Source organism: Helobdella robusta (assembly GCF_000326865.2).
Source record: "Helobdella robusta unplaced genomic scaffold HELROscaffold_1, whole genome shotgun sequence".
Classification (NCBI taxonomy): domain Eukaryota; kingdom Metazoa; phylum Annelida; class Clitellata; order Rhynchobdellida; family Glossiphoniidae; genus Helobdella; species Helobdella robusta.
Genome location: NW_008703570.1, coordinates 1,590,519 through 1,611,869, shown reverse-complemented (window position 1 = coordinate 1,611,869; position 21,351 = coordinate 1,590,519). Strand labels below are relative to the sequence as shown.

The 21,351-nt window shown below is 31.6% G+C and overlaps 3 protein-coding genes across 3 annotated transcripts in view; all 3 read left to right on the top strand.

Moving 5' to 3' along the window:
- Window positions 1–1,101: 1,101 nt before the first annotated feature.
- Window positions 1,102–3,605, top strand: HELRODRAFT_158479 (hypothetical protein; the record flags this gene model as incomplete). Its single annotated transcript, XM_009010542.1, has 5 exons — window positions 1,102–1,193; window positions 1,693–1,867; window positions 2,134–2,325; window positions 2,827–2,903; window positions 3,470–3,605. 5 exons carry the CDS (start codon window positions 1,102–1,104, stop codon window positions 3,603–3,605), a joined length of 672 nt encoding a protein of 223 aa, XP_009008790.1.
- A 3,531-nt stretch (window positions 3,606–7,136) lies between these two features.
- HELRODRAFT_62224 (hypothetical protein) lies at window positions 7,137–16,620 on the top strand (the record flags this gene model as incomplete). Its single annotated transcript, XM_009010541.1, has 5 exons — window positions 7,137–7,268; window positions 8,279–8,505; window positions 13,891–14,097; window positions 14,737–15,131; window positions 16,511–16,620. Coding segments are annotated over 5 exons (1,071 nt in total), but the record flags the coding sequence as incomplete, so codon positions are not given.
- Window positions 16,621–19,977: 3,357 nt separating this feature from the next.
- HELRODRAFT_158475 (hypothetical protein) overlaps window positions 19,978–21,351 on the top strand; it is a gene marked incomplete at both ends in the record, with an annotated part of 4,597 nt that continues 3,223 nt past the window's right edge. The window contains 2 exons of the mRNA XM_009010540.1: window positions 19,978–20,170; window positions 20,518–20,519. Of these exons, the coding sequence (XP_009008788.1) occupies window positions 19,978–20,170; window positions 20,518–20,519 (195 nt within the window). The remainder of the gene's footprint in view (window positions 20,171–20,517; window positions 20,520–21,351) is intronic.

Sequence of the window (21,351 nt, the reverse complement as noted above, 5' to 3'; positions counted from 1 at the left end):
TTGGGTTTAAAATTTAAATAAATGCTCTATAAAATTTCATGCTCAACGCAGTTTAAATTAATTATTTTACATTTACATACATACACTTTTACGGCTATAGCATCATGCATAATTATTGGCTTTGGGCATGAAACTTAACGTTTGTCAAATTTCTAGTTTTTAGAAGTTTTTCTTACTAGGCCATAAAGACCTACTAAACTCATGTAAAAAATTTGACAGATGTAGCACAGAACCATTTATAAAACAAGTGCACACCATGTGCCAAAAATGAAACTAAATTAAAATTTATGAAGTACCTCAATTTTATGATACCTTTTATTCCTAAACAATCATTTAAATATTCCGTGACTCCAGAGATCTCTTCCATTTCTATCTTTCGATTAAATTTAACCAAATTAATTAATCTTGAAAACAAAACGATCTGCACGTTGGTAACGATAATTTAATTTAAATAGAATCAGACATAAAAATACTTGAAGTTAGCCAAGGATTATTCAACCAAAGATTGTAATATTATACATATATGTTAGCGATTAACAAGTTACTCATATGCTAATATGAAATTTTCAAAGTTTAGAAACATTTGGTAAAAATGCAATAGAATCTGAAATTTAATTTTTGTTCGTGTGGCAGTTATTGTATTTCTTGGTTATTTCTTCAGTGAATTTGGTAGTTTTTGGCGTTATTTTTTTATAAATTTATTTAAAGTTGCTTTGAATTTACTTAGGTACATTATTTCTTTAAAAGTTTTTTAAATTTAACTTAAAATACGACTAATTTTTGAAGTAAAATTTAAATAAGAAATTTTTAATTAAAATATTCAATCGAGCAAGACATGAAAGCTCTAAATTTAAATGAAATGGATACAACTGATCGTCTAATTTGGCGCAAAAAGTTGATGGCAAAGAAAACAGCGTCCTACCTCGGGAAACCGGGTCTCTGGACGCAAAACGAAGATTGATTGATTGATTGACCTTAAGTACTTGTCAGTAATTCGTTGGTAAAAATAAGTTAACCTGCATTGTTTTGATAATTGAGGTTAAACCTGCTTTGTAGTTTGGGTGTACATAATGAGTAACCGGCACAAGTGAAAATGTAAAAATGACTTATATCAAAGACTTAACACAATCTAGACAGTGTGATTTGTTTTATCATGAACTTTGTGCTGGTCTGCGGTCTGCTCAATGTGACAAGTAGTTTCACTACAAGTATTTGCAGATGACAAGTAAAAATTGAATTTGTGAAGAGTTGTTCTAACATATGATTGCATCAGTTGTTTGCCATCGATACAGCTGTTGGCAAAAATTTTGACAAAAACAATAAAGTCTTGCTAAATGAGATAGGTAAATTACAAGAAAAGAATGAGAACGTTAAGTTTGAAATTAATAGTATCATATTGAAAATTAATGCTGATTGTAATAAATTGTCTACGTTGGAAAAATCCAGAGTCGAATTGCATGTTGAAATGAAAAATTTCAAGAGTGAATTAAAATGTTCCTAAACCACCTTTCTGATAATGTTATTACAGACAAGAATGTCATCAAATTAATAAAAATTTTGAAAAAATGTTGTCAGACAGATTTTGATAAAGTCTGATGATTTAAAAATCAAGGATTTTCTGTTTAAAAATATATAAAACTAAAAAAATGGTGATGATTTTGCTTAGGTAAGATTAAGTCACGATCTAACCAGAGAGCAAAAAATCAAATTAAAAAACGTCCTCGAGAAGGCCCAGAAAAAAAATGCTGATAGTAAGGGTTTTTTTTATATAAAATCTTTGATCCCGAAATTTGACAGTATTCATGAATTAAGGAGAATTGTATGTTTTAGTATGAACGGAAACATGGGATGGGTTGGGGATGTTGTAGTTGGTTTGGCCATGCCACCTGGGTGTTCCTTTGTTGGTTTTATAAGGCCACTTGATCCGGAGATTACTTATTTTTTTCCGCTTAAGTTTTGCTTCTAATAAAAAACACTGCCACTGTTTGCGCCTTTTGAAGCCATCACCAAAAAGCTTATAATTGGATGATATAATTTTATTTTGCTTTCCTTATACAGACCTGGTTCAGCACAGATTTTTTATTCATTTTTTAATGATTTTATATCAGTCTTGAAACATATTACAATGATTAGCTAATGGGTGACTTCAATATTCATGTAGAGAAAATTGATGATCCTCGCACGATAAGTTTGTTAAAAATATTCGACATTTTTGATCTGGTTAACTATGTAAATGGTAAAACTTCTTCTCTTAGTGGTACACTAGATTTGATTGTTAGCTCTTGTGGTTTCCCTGTTCCTGAGAAAACGATTTGCCCGAGTGAAGTATAATCTGACCATAGTTGTATAGAAGCAAAAATGACGATTTTTTGAGTGTGTGGTAATCTGGTTGAAAAATTAGCTCGGTCTTGGAAAGATCTAGACAAAGATCAGTTTAAAAATCTTAGCTGTTGCAGGTCCATGCCAGGAAAATGATGTTGATGCAAAATTAATGTTGTTTGATAATAAACTAAGTTGTACAATTTCATAAGATTCACGTTAATAGTAATCATACAGTTTCATGGTTTGATGCAAATTTACGTCGATCAAAAAGACAGTGCAGGAAACTTGAAATTTTTTCAGAAAATGCTCAACAACTAAAAGTTGTAATAATCGAAGGAATTCATTGAAAAAAATGAACATTTTTCTGATAAGCGTACATAATTTTAAAAAAATCGTTTTAACCATAGAAATTTTTGGCTAACTGCAAATAAGATCATGTTTAGAAACAAGAAAAATTTCAAATCTGATGTTGATTTAAAACTAACGGCTTTCCATTTCATGCAGTTTTTTGTGGATACGATCAGTGGCGTCACTAGGGGGGTGCGGGGGTGCGGACCGCACCGGGTGACACCCTCACAGGGGTATGTTTTGTATATGTTTTTATGTCCCTCCATGAAATTATTCTTATCATTAATTCAGCCTAACCCGCCCAGCGCCCAGAAATGTATTATGAATAAAATTTTTTTCGTTCAAATCATTTTTGTATTCGACATTTATACCATTCAAATTCGACGTCCGAATTATTAAGCGCCGCGGCCGAGCACATTTAACTTGTTCGTGTTTATAAATTTTGCTAAGAATGTCGTATGTCTATGGGGTGTCATGAGAGGGGTGACACCATGAGTTACCGCACCGGGTGACACCAACCCTAGTGACGCCACTGGATACGATCATGGATATAATGGATATTTTTTTTTTATTAGTCTTTATTATTGCAGCTCTGACATACGCAGAACCACTTACAATGTTACTGATATATCATCTATATATCTTTATTATGTTCTTCATATCTTCAACCAATGATATGAAGCAGCCATCTTTTGCCACAAAGGCTGTTTGTTTATCCTTTTCACACGACGTACACATGTGCTTTATGTGCACGCGCAAGCACCGCATCACATACGCTGAGTATATGATAACCATTCAGATGTTTGACTCACTGCGCATTCGAATCACTGAGCCATCTCGCCGGCCAGCATGCGACAACTTACATCGTCTACCCATTAACCAACCCCGAAAGGATGGACACGGCTGGGTTGACCGGAAGTCGGCTACCCGGATGAACCTGTAGAAACTGCAGAATTCGAACCCGGGTCGTGGGAGTGGTAGACGCTCGGAACCACTCGGAATTAAAAACTGCCTAACAATTTTGCTTAGTTCTATGGAATTAAACGCGTAAACATTAAACATTTTTTTGTAGTAATTGACATTTTATTGATTTTTCCATGGATACAATAAATAAAATTACTTGAACAACAGAAGCTAATTATCATTCTTTACAAATAGGTCAAACATCAATTGTCTTTTATCGTTGCCCAAAATTACGGAGGATGATCGAAAGAGGATCATACTTAGTTCGCCATCAAAAACAAGATTTCTTGATTCAATTCCAACACGAATTTTTAAAAAACATAATAATTTGTTTATCAGTTTTCTCACTAGTTTTGTTAATTTGCGTCTAGGTTCAAAAAATTTTCTGCTCGTCTAAAGCATGCCGTGATCCACCCAATTTTGAAAAAAGTATTCTGGAAAGTAATGATATATTTAACTAAAGGTCAATCTTGAGTTTTTCATTTGTTTCAAAGATCATTAAACGTGTTCTCACTGAGAGTTTTCTGAGTCATTTAACTGTCATGCCAATTCACGATTCAGGCTACTGGCAATTTTATTCGACAGATACGGCGCTATTATATGTTTTTTCAAGCTAATTTCCAAAATAAATGACCAGAATATTCTACTGCTGTCATTCATAGACATGTCATTAGCATTTTATTGCGTCAATCATCAGATACTGTTAAAAAAGTTATATTATATGATACTGCACATACATGGTTCCAGTCTTACTTACTAAATCGTTCCCAGCAAATTTTTTTTAAAGATATTTTTTCAGAAATAAATTTGTTTTGTCTGGAGTACCTCAAGGTTTAGTGTTAGGACCCATTCAATTCTTAATATACACATCGGACATTTTTCCGTTTATTTCAAAAAGCAAAGATGCCCTTTATCAAGAAAACAGCAGGTTTGATACCCAATTGTAATATTAGACCAGAGGGATATACATGGGTTCCATGGTCTCATGGACTTTGTCTGACCTGGGACGTTACGTTCCCTCACACATTGGCAGAAAGATATATTAATTACACACCCATAGAATCAGGATCAGTTGTTTTAAAAGCGGCTGATTTTATGGATAACAAATATAAGGACTTAAATAATGATGCGAAAGTTTTCATCCCTGTCCGCATTGAAACTTTCGGCCCGGTTGACAAAACATGGTTTTTGGTGACATTGTTGACGCTAAAATTGTTGAGATTTCAAGCAACCCTAATGACATAGTTTATATTAAACAAAATATTTTATAATTTTACAAAAATTTAATTGTTTTTTTTATTCTTGAGAATGTTGCCAAACGCCTTTCGGTGCCATATACATATATATCCATATTATATATTATATACATCCATGTTCGGTGGGAGACTCAAAAACCAACATTAAATAGCGCGAGCAGGAAGAAAATGGTGGATTTTAATGGTCATTGTTTTTATCCATGGGCTCATGCACACATACATATGTACGTACATATATATATATATATATATATATAAAATAGTTATTATACAAATATATTCGCACCTTATTTCAAGTTTTACGCACTCTCTTTTTTCACTATCCTTTTTTATGTAATGTAGGTCAAGTGAGATTTTGCGTCGATAAGATCCTCTTCCTAAGGCAAAGTGCAGTTTTTTTCACTAATGATTGGCTGCGTTTTGCCAGGTTTACTGAGCCAATTTGCTTAATTTATTAATGTCTACAAAACCACAGATTCTGACGTTTAAGGTAGTTTAATTTTATTAATTAATTTCAATTTATGAGTTTAGTTATTAAAAATAATTAAATTCAATTCAATTAATTTAATTTTTTAATTTAATTAATTGGTTTCTATTACTACTAAAAACTAACTAACTAAACTACTAAAGTAAAAAATCATCTCACCATTTATCTGCAACACAGACTTAGCGCAAGTTTACTCTCATTTGATTTATTATTGCCCAATCTCATTCTCCCTATTTTACATAGTCTAAAAATTTCATGGTTTTAAAGGTCATTCATCTATCCATGATGTTTTAATCATTATGCATGCTACTACTACGAGCTCAATATGCATTATGATCCACATGTTCATTTACATCAGCCATCATCTTTTTTAACTGTAAAAAAACATCTCTTCTTAAGAATAAAAATCATGTTCATTCTTTCATTCTATCTTATATTCTTATTGCTCTTGACTTTTCTAAAGCTCTAAATACTCTGGATCATTTCTCTCTTTTAAATTAGCCTTTCTTTTTCTACCTGATATACAATGGTAGTTATTAAAAAAAATAACGTTGACTCAAGAAAACATCTATCACTCACAAACATCAATTACCAATATTAGGCCATTCACCTTCACACTCACCATTGGGCTTCATATAAATCTCGTTATCTAAAAGGACTACAAACAAATTATGCACTTAGAACAGGTAACTCATATATGGTCTCAAACACATCAAGTTGTTTGACATATCCAGAATCACTCATCTCATGCACCAATTGTGCAATTCTTTTCTTGTCCAGATTGACTAAAATTGTTTTAATTATTGTACTTAAATTTACATTTTATTAAATCATGTACAATATTTAAATTTAAAAATATTGAATTGAGTGAAATGAACTTCATTTTTACTATAATTTTCTCTACAATGGTTTTCTTGATTCTAAATTAGATAATTTAAGTAAGGCTTCTAACTCTGCTGCTCGTCCAGTTGCTCGTGCCCCTATCTTTTCTAACATGTCTCCATATTTGTACTTTTACACTGGCTACCTTAAAATATAGGGTAACTTTAAAATTTGCACATTAATGTACAGGTCTCAATCTAAATTATTTTTTAAGAGAAATATATCATTTTATATTCTTAGCAAAGAGATTTTAGTACTAGGAATCAATCAATCTTTGTTTAGCGTCCAGAGACCCAGTTCCCTGAGGTAGGGCGTTGTAGTACTAGGATAACATCTGAAACCAAGTCGGCAGAGTTAGAGAAGTGAGCCACTTAGATGAATTTCTGTTTAAAAACAGGTTTTATAAACATTCTTTCATAATTTTAGGCATATACTTGATCCAACTCCATAAATAATAAGGTTAAGCTCTAGGTTTATGTTCCAAAAAAATAAATTTACTTTCAATTGAAAAACCAGGATGAGAAGTTTTTCAGTGTTTTTCTCCAAAAATATAGAAATTTATTTTATGTTGTTAGACAGCCAGTGATTAGTTGTCATTATTATAGATATCTCTGCAGATGTTTATTTATATTTTAACTCTTATTTTTCTGCCTCCTTACGTATTCAGACCCGCCTCACTTGTATTTAATTAATTTATTGAATTTTTATATGGAAGTTCATGTGACTCTTGAATATAAATATGGTACACTTGACAGATAGTACTAAAATTATTCAAGTTTAATAAATTATTTATTATTATAATTGTTATCAAAAATTTATGTAACAAAAATATAATACAAGCACATTTGTTACATTTGTTTTTTCATAAATACACAGGCATTTCAATGGAGGCGATAAAATATTCAGCAGGAAATTTACAAATCATTGATCAGCTTAAATTGCCATCGCAACTTGATTACATACAAATAAAAAATTGTGAAGATGGATGGAATGCAATAAAGTTTATGCAGGTGATTTATTTTTCATTCAAATGTTTAATTTTTCTCTTTTTTTGTTCCTATCCTTCCACTATATGATGTTTATAAGAGAGTCAATATAGCTTCAACAGATGGCTAATAAAAGTTTAAAAAAGAAACAGTTTAATAGGGTACATGATAATTAGCACTTTTTAAGTTAATAAAATTATACATCTTGTTAAATATCCTTATGGCACTTTGTTAAGCTTTAATACATGATTGTAATGTGCTCCAGACATTTAAATTAACTTCCGATTGCACAGTGTTGGTGTGTTTTGTGGTTTATATTGTATTCTAAAATAGTTAAAAAAATAAAAGCTTTTTGTGAAATTGAACTAATATTAACACTTTTCAATTACTAAAGGATGGGAATTAAATGTATGGAAACTATATTTAATTATGAAGTCAAGCCAGTTTGCAAGTTGATTGTTTCAATGACAATTGATGTTTAAAATACAGCTACAATTTTTGGTGACAGGATTTAGCATTGCACTCCTTAATGCATGTTATGAACTTATTTTAAAACATTTGGTGTCGCTTATTTATTTTGAAAACAAGTTCAAGTTAAAAAAAGGTGTTGGTGGTCTGATTTGTTGATGGAAAGTTGGTTAATGGTGCATATAAACAAAATATTTGGATCGAAAATTGACTATTTGTTTTAGTCAATTAATATTTTTTTAGGTAACAAGCCATTAAATAAAGTATGTATAGTTAAGTTGCAATATATCATTAGCATGGGATATTTATTTTTGTTAAAAGGTTAAACAATTATCTGTTTATATATATATTGAAAATTTTTTTGCTAAACATTATTCTTTATTTACAATATGTTATTATTTGTTTTTATTATTTATTATATATTTGTATCCACGATTATACACGTACCCCACATGTAGGTTGTTGATACTTATAAAAATTAATTAAGAGAGAATTATTAATATTGGATTTGAAGTATTCAATTTAATGTTTTGTATGTATCTTAGATTCAATGAAATGATGTCCAGGTTCGAGGAGCACCTGCAATAGCAATTGTTGGCGGATTGAGTTTGGCTGTTGAAATGTATTCTAAGGACTTTAATTCTTTGTCTGAATTGAAGAGTTTTGTCTCAAATAGAATGAAATATCTTATAACATCAAGACCCACTGCTGTCAATCTTTTCAATTTGGATGCTACCCTGCAAAGCTTCATCGATGAGCACTCTTCATTCACTGTTTTGGACCTAAAGCAAAAGTAAGTACAGTTGAAAATATTTTTATCAAGGTTTTAGCTGTTGAATTATTTTATTTTAATTATATTTTTGAAAAAAATGCACATCACTATTTATTACGTCAGGTCATTGCAAAAATGTATTCTGTAAATCTTATTTTTGCTGACAACAAAATTTGTATAAGATTGGTTTTATGTCTTCCTCCTCCTGTTCTCTTGGTATCATTCCTACTAAAATTCTGAAAGAGTTTTTACACTTGCTGTATACTGGCTCAGCCAGCCAAAGTCAAATTACTATTCTTATTTGTTAAAAGATGTCATATGTCAAGATTTGTCTCTTATCACTTACAAATTTCCTTCTTTTTTCAAAACTTCCATTGTAATTCATACTTTTAAAAAAATTTATCAAGATCTTTCTATGTTGTTAAGTTATAACCTATTCTTTATCTCTAAAGTTCTTGAAAAAATTGTTTTCAACCAACTCTATTTTTACTTACAATTTAATTTTCTTCAACCTTCTTCTCAATCTGGTTATTGCTTAAGTCATAGTATTGGGTCTTCTTTTCCTAAACTCTACAAAGATCTTATTCAAGCTTTTGATTTTAATCTAGTGCCTGGCCCTTGACATGGTAGATCATTGTACTCTTTTATCTGTTTTTAATGAAGTGTCAAAGGCTAAAGAGTGTTCTTAACAAATTAATGCAGATGCCAGATTAGTCAAAAGCTTGAAAAAAAAAATCATTTCGTTATATTTGTTTATGTATATGTATAATGCCTTGTCTGGCTAATGTATATGGATGGATATATAGTGTGTATAGATGTGTGTGAATGTACATATATTTTTTATGTATATGTATGTATGTATGTGTGTGTGTATATATATATATATATATATATATATATATATATATATATATATATATATATATATATGTGTATATATATATATATATATATATGCATGTCTCTGGACGCAAAACCGGGTGTCTGGACGCAAAACGAAAATTGACTGATTGATTGATTGATTGACACTGTTACTATTATTCATTCATTTTTTACATGAAATGCATAAATATGTATTTTTATTTTTTATTTACTCATTTATTTATTTGTTAATTTTTATCATATTTAATTTATTTATTATATCTTTTATTTATTTAAATTCATTTTTTCATGTATGTATTGACTGTTAGTATGTATTGTATGTGTAAATTCAATTCAATTCAATTCAATAATCCTTTTATTTAGCAAACAAACACATGCGAAAAACATATGTCATTCTCTAGGAGACCTGAAGCTCGTGCTTTTGGGGCCACCAAGATCAATTAAAGACAAGATACAAGATAAATAAGATGAGAATAGACTGAAGTAACGAAACAAAGCCAAAAACAAAACACGCATATACTTAAGTAAATGCTCATATACATATGAAAACATACAGTTGAACTCAAATATAAGAGATAATTAATTAATTATTTTAAAAGTAAAACACAATGAATAAATGCAAAGAGTAAATACGGTCAATCATGTGTGAAATGACCAGATAAGATAAGATGGTGAATAGCAGTTTTGAATAATCCAAGAGAGGGTGAGTCCTTTACATACACAGGTAAAGTGTCCCAAAAACGCATAGAAGAAGATAAGACTGAGTTAAGAAAAAAATTGACCTTGGTTTAAAGAGATAAAAATCAGAATTATAGCGTAAAGTATTTCTTTTAGGAATTTTAAATATTATAACTTGACTGTAGAGAGTTGCACAATAGTTTAATCTATATATTTTAAAAAAGAAAACAAGCAAATAAATAATGTACAACTGATATATGTTATAAATATTAGCCAATTGATAACAATGACTTATATGATCAATTTTTTTTAGTTTGGATAATATCCTAAGAAAAAAATTTTGAACTAAATTTAAAGTTTTACGATGAGATTACCTATATATATATATAACACCTAGGTTTTACGATAATTTACATGAAATATGTTTAATATGGTCAAACCATGACAAATTCGAAGTAATAACAACACTGAGGAATTTCACTGAATTAACCCGTTTTATAGCATATATCAATCTTCGTTTTGCGTCCAGAGACCCGGTTTCCCGAGGTAGGACGTTGTTTTCTTTGCCATCAACTTTTTGCGCCAAATTAGACGATCAGTTGTATCCATTTCATTTAAATTTAGAGCTTTCATGTCTTGCTAGATTGTTTGCGACCAGGACTTCTTTGGACGGCCTTTGGGACGTGTGCCAGGTACTTCAACATCTGCAAGAGAAGTTATGGCACTGTTTCCACTTCGTTTGACATGACCAAACCACCGCAGACGGTGTTGCCGGCATTCGTCCTTTATATCATCTAAACCAGCACGACGCAGGATTTCGGTAGATTTGATGTGGTCTTACAGACTAATTCGTTGCATCCATCGGAGCATTTTCATGTCGGTTCGTTGAAGTTGTTCCAGTTTGGTTGTCATTGTCCATGTTTCTGCACCATATAACAACACCGGACGTATCACAGATTTATAAAGTCTCGATCGTAGTGGTAGTGGGATGTCACGCCGCATCGATATAGAGGCAAGGAGATGCCATTTATTCCAGCTTCAGCTGTTCCAGTACAATCCAGAACATCCCCTAGATATTGAAACGATGTGACTTTCTCTACCTTAATGGCTTCAAAAACATTGTCATTCCGAATTTGTTGTTGTGGATTGATGCAAGCAGGACAAACAAAATTTGACACTTTAGATAAAGTACCAATTATTTTTGAACAACGTTTGTGACACCACTGGTTACACTGCTGACACTTGATTGAATTGTTACCTACACCAGCTTTACAAACTGAACAGGGACATCGTCCAGTAGCTGTGGATTGGATGGGTTCACCAGTGTTCATTGCTTTGGTTTTGCTGATGTTGACTTTGATTCCAAGATCGGCGAGTCTGGTGTTCAAATCTTTAAACATCTGTGCTGCATTCTGCTCAGACGTGGCTGTTAAAACGTTATCATCAGCATATATTAGAATTTAAATGTCACCAGTGCGTATCGGTTTTGTGATTTCTTCCATCACATTATAAATAAAAGTGGACTGAGAATCGAGCCTTGGTGAACTCCAACGCCGATGTCAAATGCATCTGTGTTTCCAACCGTTGTGCTGACAAGAGTCTTAGTATTCGTATACATTTCCATTACAAATCGAACAAGATATTCTGGAATGAGTTGTCGACGTAGACTCCACCTGATTGCTTCACGGGGAACTCGATCAAATGCATTTTCAAAGTCTACAAAAATGTGTGATAGTTGTTGATGCTTTGCGAGGTACTTCTCTTGCAGTTGCCGAAGGATGTGAATTGCATCAATTGTTGATTTCCCCGCTAGGAAACCAAATTGATAATTTCCGATTGTGATGCACAACGTTAATCTTCTCTCAATGATTTTTTCGACAATTTTCAGGGAGTGTTCTAACAGACGTATACCTCGATATGATGAACAGTTCAATGGATCGCCTTTGCTTTTGTATAGCGGGACTGTCATGCTATAGTTCCATTCAGTCGGCATTGAGCAATTTTTCCAGATTTCACGGCAAAGTTGTAGTAACGTTTGGATACCTGCAGTACCAGATGCTTTGATAATGTCATTTGTGAGTCCAGAAGGCCCTGCTGCCTTTCCATCGTTCATAGCTTTCAGATCTTCTGTAAGCTCCTCTACAGTGATGTCTGGAATCGGACCTTCGATAGGTGAAGCGTCAAAGTTAACATTGATGGGATTTGTTTCGTTTAACAGACGGTTGAAGTATTCTCTCCACTGTAGCCTGATCTCATCTTGTTCAAGAACCTTCATAGCATAATTGTTTAAATATTTAACAAGGAAAACAATATTAGTTCTAATTTTAGGTCCAAATAAAATAAAACATGTTTTATAAACAAACAAACTCATTAAATACAGTATGAGAGAAAAGAAGTGTTGTATCATCAGCAAATAATACAAATTTTAAAACATTAGATGAATTAATGAAGTCATTAATATATATATTGAATAGTAGTGGACCCAGGATGGAACCCTGGGGTACACCAGAATTAATAGGAGAAAGCAAAGACTTAGAGTTATTAATAGCGACATACTGAAAGCGATTACTTAAATAAGAGACAAACCAATTATAAGCTAATCCACGAACACCATATGAATATAACTTGGATAATAGAATTTTATGATCTAGAGAATCAAAAGCCTTTACAAAGATCAATAAAGACACCAACAAAATATTTCTTAGTTTCAAGTGCAAGAGATATATAGTCAACAACATCAGAAACAGCAAATTCGGTAGGTAATTTATCGCGAAAACCATACTGATTTAAACAAATGATATCATAGAATAACTTTTTCAATTAAATGTGTGTATGTACGTGTTTATTTATTTTGCAAGAGCCTTTAATGAAAAATAACTGCTAACAAAACTGTCATTTCATTCTAACTCGCCAATTATTATAGGTTTTGAGGTCTCGGACAGCAGGGCAATTATAAATATTTTCCAAAATACAACATGTAGCATGTATAATTTATTGTTTGGGTCACCTCTTATTGTGAAAGGTTTTGTGCCGATTTGGTCCAAGAAAAGCTCTGTGATCTGTCGGTGAGGTCGTCGAGAGTTTCTATACAGATTGGCAAAAAAACTTAATGCCATCATTAACAACTTTGCCAACATTAACAGCTTTGTATTTGTCATGTTTGAAGTCGGCTGTCTTTATTGGAGCTGGACCAGGTTTAATTGAGGTAGGATTGATATACCTTTCAGCTAAGGTGTGTGGAAACGTGATGTCTCATGTCATGTCAGCGAATGGCTTTGAGACTGTGGGACTATTGTGTAACCAACTGGGCAAAAGTTGCAAGCAGGTAATTTGCGGCCGCTATGCAGGCTTTTTGGAAAAACCTAAGCAGATCGTTCATTGCAGAGTGCCCTTGTCTGCCAGAGCTTAGCCTACACGAGATACAGTGATGGCTCAGTGGTGAAACATCGTCACTGTATTGACATTTATTTGCAAGAGTGCGTGTGTGTGTATGTGCCGCATGGTGCTGTTTCCTATTAGGAGTAACATTAAGGATCTTTGTTTAGGAATGCCTGATCCTACAATTTTAACCATTTCTATCAATGTTGATAAAAGTTTTATTTTTGCTCCATAAAAATTGTAGCAAATGAATTTCACAACTTTATAGTTTTAACATTATTTTTTAAATATTCTCTCACATCTAAATCATTTCCATTTTCGATTTTTAGTAATTTAATTGAGTTACCCTTTTATAACATTATTACAAACATTATATTTTCTTGATTAATCACTTTCAATAGTAACTTTGTGATCTTTGGTAACATCTGCTTCCACATTTTTTAAATAACCAAGGAAATAATTTTTCAGCGATTGCTTCTTACCATTAATTCTCCACAGGCTCCTTGATAAACTGGAAGGTTTGTTGGCGGATGATATCAATTGTAATAAACTTATTGGTAAGAATGGTTCTGAGAATTTAAAGAGATTGTCAACAACAAGTGTTAATTTGCTTACTCACTGTAATACCGGAAGTTTGGCAACTGCTAATTATGGAACTGCTTTAGGCATGTTTCTGTTTTTTGATTGATTTTCAAAAAAAAATAATTGTCGTAGCACTTTCTCAATGATACAAGAACTCTCTTGATAATAAATCAATGCAATTATTGCTGGAATTTGCTTTTTTCTTTAGGCGAAACCTACTCTGTTGTAATAATGTTATTTATGACTCTATCTCCAACAATTTTAAATATTTTATATACGTCGTTCAATTTCAGTTTACATGTTATCTGAACATTATAAAATTTTTGGTAGCAACAATTTGTTTGGTCATAGGTTTTTTTTATTTATTTATAGTTTTTTTATCTTGAGATTTAGCTTGTTGCCACACACCAGTTTTTATTTTCACCGTCTTATATTTTCCTCTGAGGAATGCCAATAGAATGAATAACATCATACGCATAACATAACATAAACGTGATAAAATATGAGTGAAAACTTAAAAGTTACTATGACAATATCAAAAATGAATATTAACTTCAATAAAAGGAAAATTAATTTTAATGTTCCAAAACTCACTGCATGATAAAAAGAAATGTATATTTTTTTTAAATTATTTTGTTTCGACTCTAATCGAAAACATTGGATGTCAATAATAAAATTGACGTTTTTGGCTAAATGAATTCATTGGATATAAATATCTTCAGGTGTGGTTAGAAGTCTTCATGCCCTAGGAAAATTGAGCCGCTGTTTTTTCACTGAAACTAGGCCTTATAATCAGGGATCAAGATTGACTGCATATGAATTAACTTATGACAAAATACCTTGCACAATGATTTGTGATTCAATGGTTGCTGCTTTGATGTCCCGTGAACGCATTGATGCGGTTGTTGTTGGAGCCGATTGTATTGCTGCCAATGGAGATACTGCCAACAAAATTGGAACCTTTCAAATTGCCATCTTGGCTAAACATTTCAATATACCATTTTATGTTGCAGCTCCTTTTACTTCAATCAATTTTGGACTTCCGAATGGAAAGAATATTGTTATAGAAGAAAGATCTCAAGAAGAAATGACCACTCTAAATGGAGTACAGTTATCAGTCAAAGGTTGTTAAAGTTTTTAATATTCGTTTGTTTCGTTTAATTTTAATATTATTGCTAATACAGATGATGTGCAATGCAGCCAACCACTTTATATTGCTATGATACAAAAAGCGAATCATATATATATATATATATATATATATATATATATATATATATATATATATATATTGGATTTAGACTGTCAGAAATGCAATCATGAAAATCACAGCATGTTTGGCGTTAGTTAATTTCCAATTTAACTTTTCGATTTTTCTAATGGTTGATAAACAGTCGTAATCTTATATATATATATATATATATATATTGGGTTTAGACTATCATAAATACAAAGATCACTGCATTTTTCTCTAAGTTCATTATTGAGATTAGAGTTAACGTCACTTTCATCAGTGACGACGCATTTAAACCATGTCCTTGATAGAAATTTTGCGTTTAGACTATCATAAATACAATTATTTATAAAGATCACTGCGCAGACATTGGAAACATTGAAACACACAGACTGTCAAACGATTTAGGTTGAAATTTGAGGTCGACTTCAGTGCTCTATACGAGTTTCTAAGTAGAAGGCGAGTTTCTGAGTAAAACTACACCCCCACCTCACGGAGTTAAATAATCCTTTGGCTTTTTTAATACATCTCGTGATTCATCAAAACATACATATCTCTCAGGTGTTGATTGACTGATATATACATACATCGTCTGAAGAAAAATATCTGCTTTCACCTGTGGCGAGAACGTCCGATTAAATCACATTTAAATTCCTTGACGGCAAAAAATTTATTTTTTCAGACTATTGATGTTTAAATGGGCAAACTCTAAGTTATTAGTCACAGTACTACTTTGGATTATCATAATTAATTTAAATTTAAAGTTATAGGAATTGTTCAAATATGACTTGCTTGTGTAACTTAAAAGCAGAAATTTTTTAACAAATTAATAGCCTCAATTTATAACACAAAATCAAAATAAATCCAAACGAAACAATCAATGTTTAAACGTCGAAACTTTATTATAAGCGAACGAAATGACATGTTCAACAACCAGCTGAACGCAAAACAATAACGCACTATATAATGAAAATGTAAATATCGATACCAATGCGTTGGTATTTACTGAAAAATACAAATGTTAACCGGTGCATCGGTGTTGGTAGATGATTTTAAAATATCTGATAATAAATTTTGAAAACATCTGATAATAAATATAAAATTTTATTGAGAAAGTTTTTATTGTGTCTGTGTGTGTGAACATGCACGCATGCGTGTGTGCGTGTGTGTGTGTGTGTGTGTGTTATATCAAAAAAGCTACCGAGGTACCCTTTCATTATAAATTGTCATTAAAAAATGTCTAAAGTTAATTTTATTTATATTTAATTTCAGGCATAACGTGCTGGAACCCGGCATTCGATGTCACACCTGGAGAGTTAATTACTGGTGGGATAATAACCGAGCATGGAGTCTTTAAAGCTTCTGAATTAAAAAACGTGTAACTCTATATACATATATATATATATATATATAGATATATATATATATATGTATATATATATGTATATATATATATATATGTATATATATATATATATAGAGTTACACGTTATATATATATACATATATATGCTTGTTAAAGACGACTATAATTAATGCAGTAATTTATGAAATCTACCGAATTTCTAGCTTTGGATAGTTTTTTTTTATTACATTTCTCAATATTTCGAACCAAAATCTTGTCGTCATTATTTATTTTATTAAAGTTGGAATAATATACAGTTTTCCAATTCATTCTCGGGTGTATTTGTCATCATAAATATTTTATTGGCTAATTTTTACGCAGAACGCCCTTCCTTACGCAACCACATTTATAAGCGGTGGGCCTAGTCTTTGAGGCTTTGATGATCCAACATCACTCAAGGCAGTGAGGGTCAGTTTAATGTCATAACTAGGACATAATGACATAACCCAGGCCTTTGTTCCTGTAGTTTGCTTTCTCTGTTGTCAATGACTTTGTTAATTTGACTAACTTTTTTATTTATTAATACGGTTTCTTTGTTCGGGCTAGTTACTTCGGTGTTATGTTTTACTGCCGTGGTGTTATGTTTTATTGCTTCGGTATCATGTACTTGCTCTTTTGTCGATGTTTTTTGGTCGATGTTGCTTTCTTCAGTGTCTTCATCGGTACTATTGGACGTTGTTAGTACATTTTATTATTGTCCTTCTTGTAGGGAGTATTGTTGAAATCTTTTGTTGTTTGTTTATTAGGGGTTATTTTATGTCGATGAGAATGGCTTCGGTTAATTTCAGATGGGGAGTGGCTGGAACTACAGTAAATTATTTTGCAGTGTTGTCCAGGATTTCTCTTGTAGTTTCAATATTGTGTGTGTGTTCTAAGTATGTTTTTATTGAACATACCTCTTGTGCATGGTCAGACGTCTAGTTAGCGACGTTGTAGTTACTCTTATATATGAAACATTCTGACGTGCACAGCAGTCAAGAGGAACGTACAAATTCATATATCAGATGGCTACGTTTTAAAGCCGAACCACGTTGAGGAGTGCAGTTGTTGTTCATGACAAAGTTTGATGTCTTTGCATTCCTTTAGTAAATTCGTAGCTTTAGGTTTAGAAGGGTCAGTCGGACCAACATCAGTGTCGGATGAAAATTTCTTCGGCTTCAGTAAGTTGATTGAAAGTTTTCATTCCTACTCGCCTAAAAATTTCCGAATTCGGCTTCCGAGTACTAAAAGTTAATTCTTGCATTACGATACAACTTTTAAAAAACCACTAGCCTGTCATAAGCTTAAGAATGCTTTGAAATTTAATTTAAAATTAAAGTTATCCTTTGTAAATTAGACGGATACATCTTTAAAAACACTAGTAGTAAACTCATTAAGATTATTTATATTGCCGTGCAATGTTCGAGAAAACTGGGTTTAGTTGGGTTTAGTTAGTCTAGAACATTTAAAAAAGATTGACACAGAGAAGGACTATCAAGCATGACGATCGCAAATAAGAAACCAAAAAAATATGCTAAATATGCAAATCCATGAATTTAATCATAATAAATAAACCAATCAATCAATTAGCTCGTAAAGCGCTATTTTCGCGGTGTTCAACAGCGCTCCTCAGTGACTTTTACAAACAGATGTGTCTTAAGATCTGCTCTGAACTTCGCAAGTGATGGAGAAGTAGTTAGAGTTTGAGGCAGAGACTTCCAGAAAAAAAGGCAAGAAAAATCAAAAGCAGATTTAGCATAAGATTTAGCACACGACATGATTTAAGAAAAAGGGAGAACAAGAAGACTACCGTAAAATGGGGCGTTTAGGTTTAATTAATATATCTGATAAGTACTTAGGAAATAATTTAGATGAAAACTTATACATTAATGTACAGATTTTAAAAAGTATTTTATATGTTATAGGTAGCCAGTGCAAGAGAACACGATATGGATATATATGAGAAAAGATAGGAGCACGAGCAACAGGAACCAAAGGCGTAAATATAGCCTATCAGAGCTGAAGCGCCGTAAAACTGAAGAAGAAGAAAAAGTTTATAAAGCGCTATTTCTGCGATGTTCAACAGCGCTCCTCAATGAAATTTGCAAACAGATGGGTCTTGAAGTTGAGATCCGCTTTACTCAAAATACATAATGATATCCATCTTTCTAGTGATAATATTCTCCGCTTTTGATACTGTTGATCATACTATTTTCTTGAGGCTGCTAGATCATACTTTTAATATTACTGATTCTTGTCTATCTTGGTTTTCTTATCTCTATAATCGTTTTTTTATTCTGTTGTTCTTAATAATTCTACTTCCAACTCTTCATCTCTTACTTTTGGGGTACCTCAGGGTTCTATCCTTGGCCCTCTTCTATACTTCTGAACTACCTCGTATTATTAATAATTTTTCTTTCACTTGCCCATTTTGTGTTAATCAAAATTTTTAGTAAGATTTTCAACACGAATAAGCTGTGTTAATTTATATTTCTTAATGTGTGTCATATTAAGCTTACAAAGTGGTTTCGACAAATAGCCATATTCAGAGTCTAATGTTAAGAAATATTATTAATTTAATTATAATTTAAGTGGTAAAATCGAGAAAAATAATAAAATTTAAAGACAAGTATAACGTAAAAATAAGATATGTAGCCATAAATTGTAAAAATCTAAAATAAATTTACCTTAGGGTGTGATGTACTGCCACACCCACCATATTCTCCAGACATGGCCCTTTTGGATTATTATTTGTTTCGGTCACTGCAAAATTTTTTGGACGGTAAAATCTTGACCTTAAACGGACACGTCAAAAATCTTATATCAAAAGGGGTCTCGTGGCCGAGTAGTTAGCGTGTCCGTCCGTCTACCACGACCCGGGTTCGAATCCTGCAGTTTCTGCTGGTTCATCCGAGTAGCCGACCCCCGGCCAACCCAGCCATCTATCCTTAAATGGAAAGACGACGTAAGTTGTCGCGTGTTGGCCAGCGAGATGGTTCAGTATTTCAAATGCACCCTGAGTCAATCATCTTAATGGCTATCATATACTCAGCGTATATGATTCGGTGCTTGCGCGGGCACATAAAATACATGTGTACGTTGTGTGAAAAGAATAAACAGCCTTTGTGGTGAAGATGGCTGATTCATATCAACCTATGAAGATATGAAGAACATAATAAAAAATTATAGATAATATATATATATAACATTGTAAGTGGTTCTGCGTATGTCAAAGCTGCAATAATAAAACTAATCAATCAATATATCAATCTATCAATCAATCAATCAATCAATCAATCAATCAATCAATTAGCTTATAAAGCGCTATTTCCGCGATGTTCAATAGCGCTCCTCAATGAATTTTGAAAACAGATGGGTCATGAGATCCGCTCTGAACTTCGCAAGTGATGGAGAAGTAGTCAGAGAAGTAGGTAGAGAGTTCCAGAGAAAAGGACCAGAAAAAGCAAAAGCAGATTTGGCAAAAGAGTGTTTAACACGAGTTAAGAAAAAGCGAGAACAAGAAGACGATCGTAAATCGAGGCGTTTAGGTTCAATTAATATATCTGATAAATACTTAGGAAATAATTTAGATTGAGACTTATACATATACGTGCAAATTTTAAAATTATTCTATATTTTATAGGTAGCGAAAAAAAACTAAAACTAAAAAAAATCACTTGGATCAGTTTTTTGCCAGCAAAGATAAAAAATTTTATGAGCGGGGATCATGCTTCTGACAGAAAGATGGTAAAAAGTGTTGGATCAGAATGGCCAATATATAATTTAATTGAATATTTATTCATTATTCATTTGAGCCGCAAAAAACGAAATTACTTTCCGAACAACCGGATTAATTTAAAAAAAAATTTCAATCGCTAGTTTTATCATTTTCCAGCAGTAAGATACGTATCTTTTTTAGTCTTTATTATTGCATCTCTAACATACGCAGAACCACTTAACTTATAATGTTACTTATATATTATCTATAATCTTTTATTATGTTCTTCATATCTTCATTCATTCTTCATTGTACACATGTATTTTTTAAAATGTTTTTTAATAATTTTTTAATACAATATAATTTACGCTTAAATAATTTCAGAAGTTATAATTTTTAAATATGATATATTAATTAAAAAAACACTACAGTTTATTTTTTACGTAACCTATATATAGTTAATAATTAAATGTTCTTATATCTATGATACTCAAAATTTAAGTTCTGTCTTATTATGGTCCCGGTTGTGTATCGGTATTATTGGCTGGTAAATGTTATATGTTGTTAATTTCATATATATGTTGTGTTCTATATATATATATATATATATATATATATATATATATAGTTCAGTAGACTAGTGTCTGTGTGAGAACCCCTTCTATATATATATATATATATATATATACATATTATATAACATAAACATAACATAACATGATTTATGAAAGTTCAGTAGACTAGTGTCTGTGTGAGAACCCCTTCATATGTAACTATAATAAAGAGTTTCCTATTTATATTATAAATTATGTATACGATTATATAATAATTACTATTTAATTTTTAAAATTTAAATATTCTAAAAACTTGAAACTGTATAATTATTGAAATATATCATAAATGCAAAGAAATGAATTATATACATATTATACATGTATATATATATATATATATATATATATATATATATATATATATATATATATATATATATATATATGTATGTGGGTA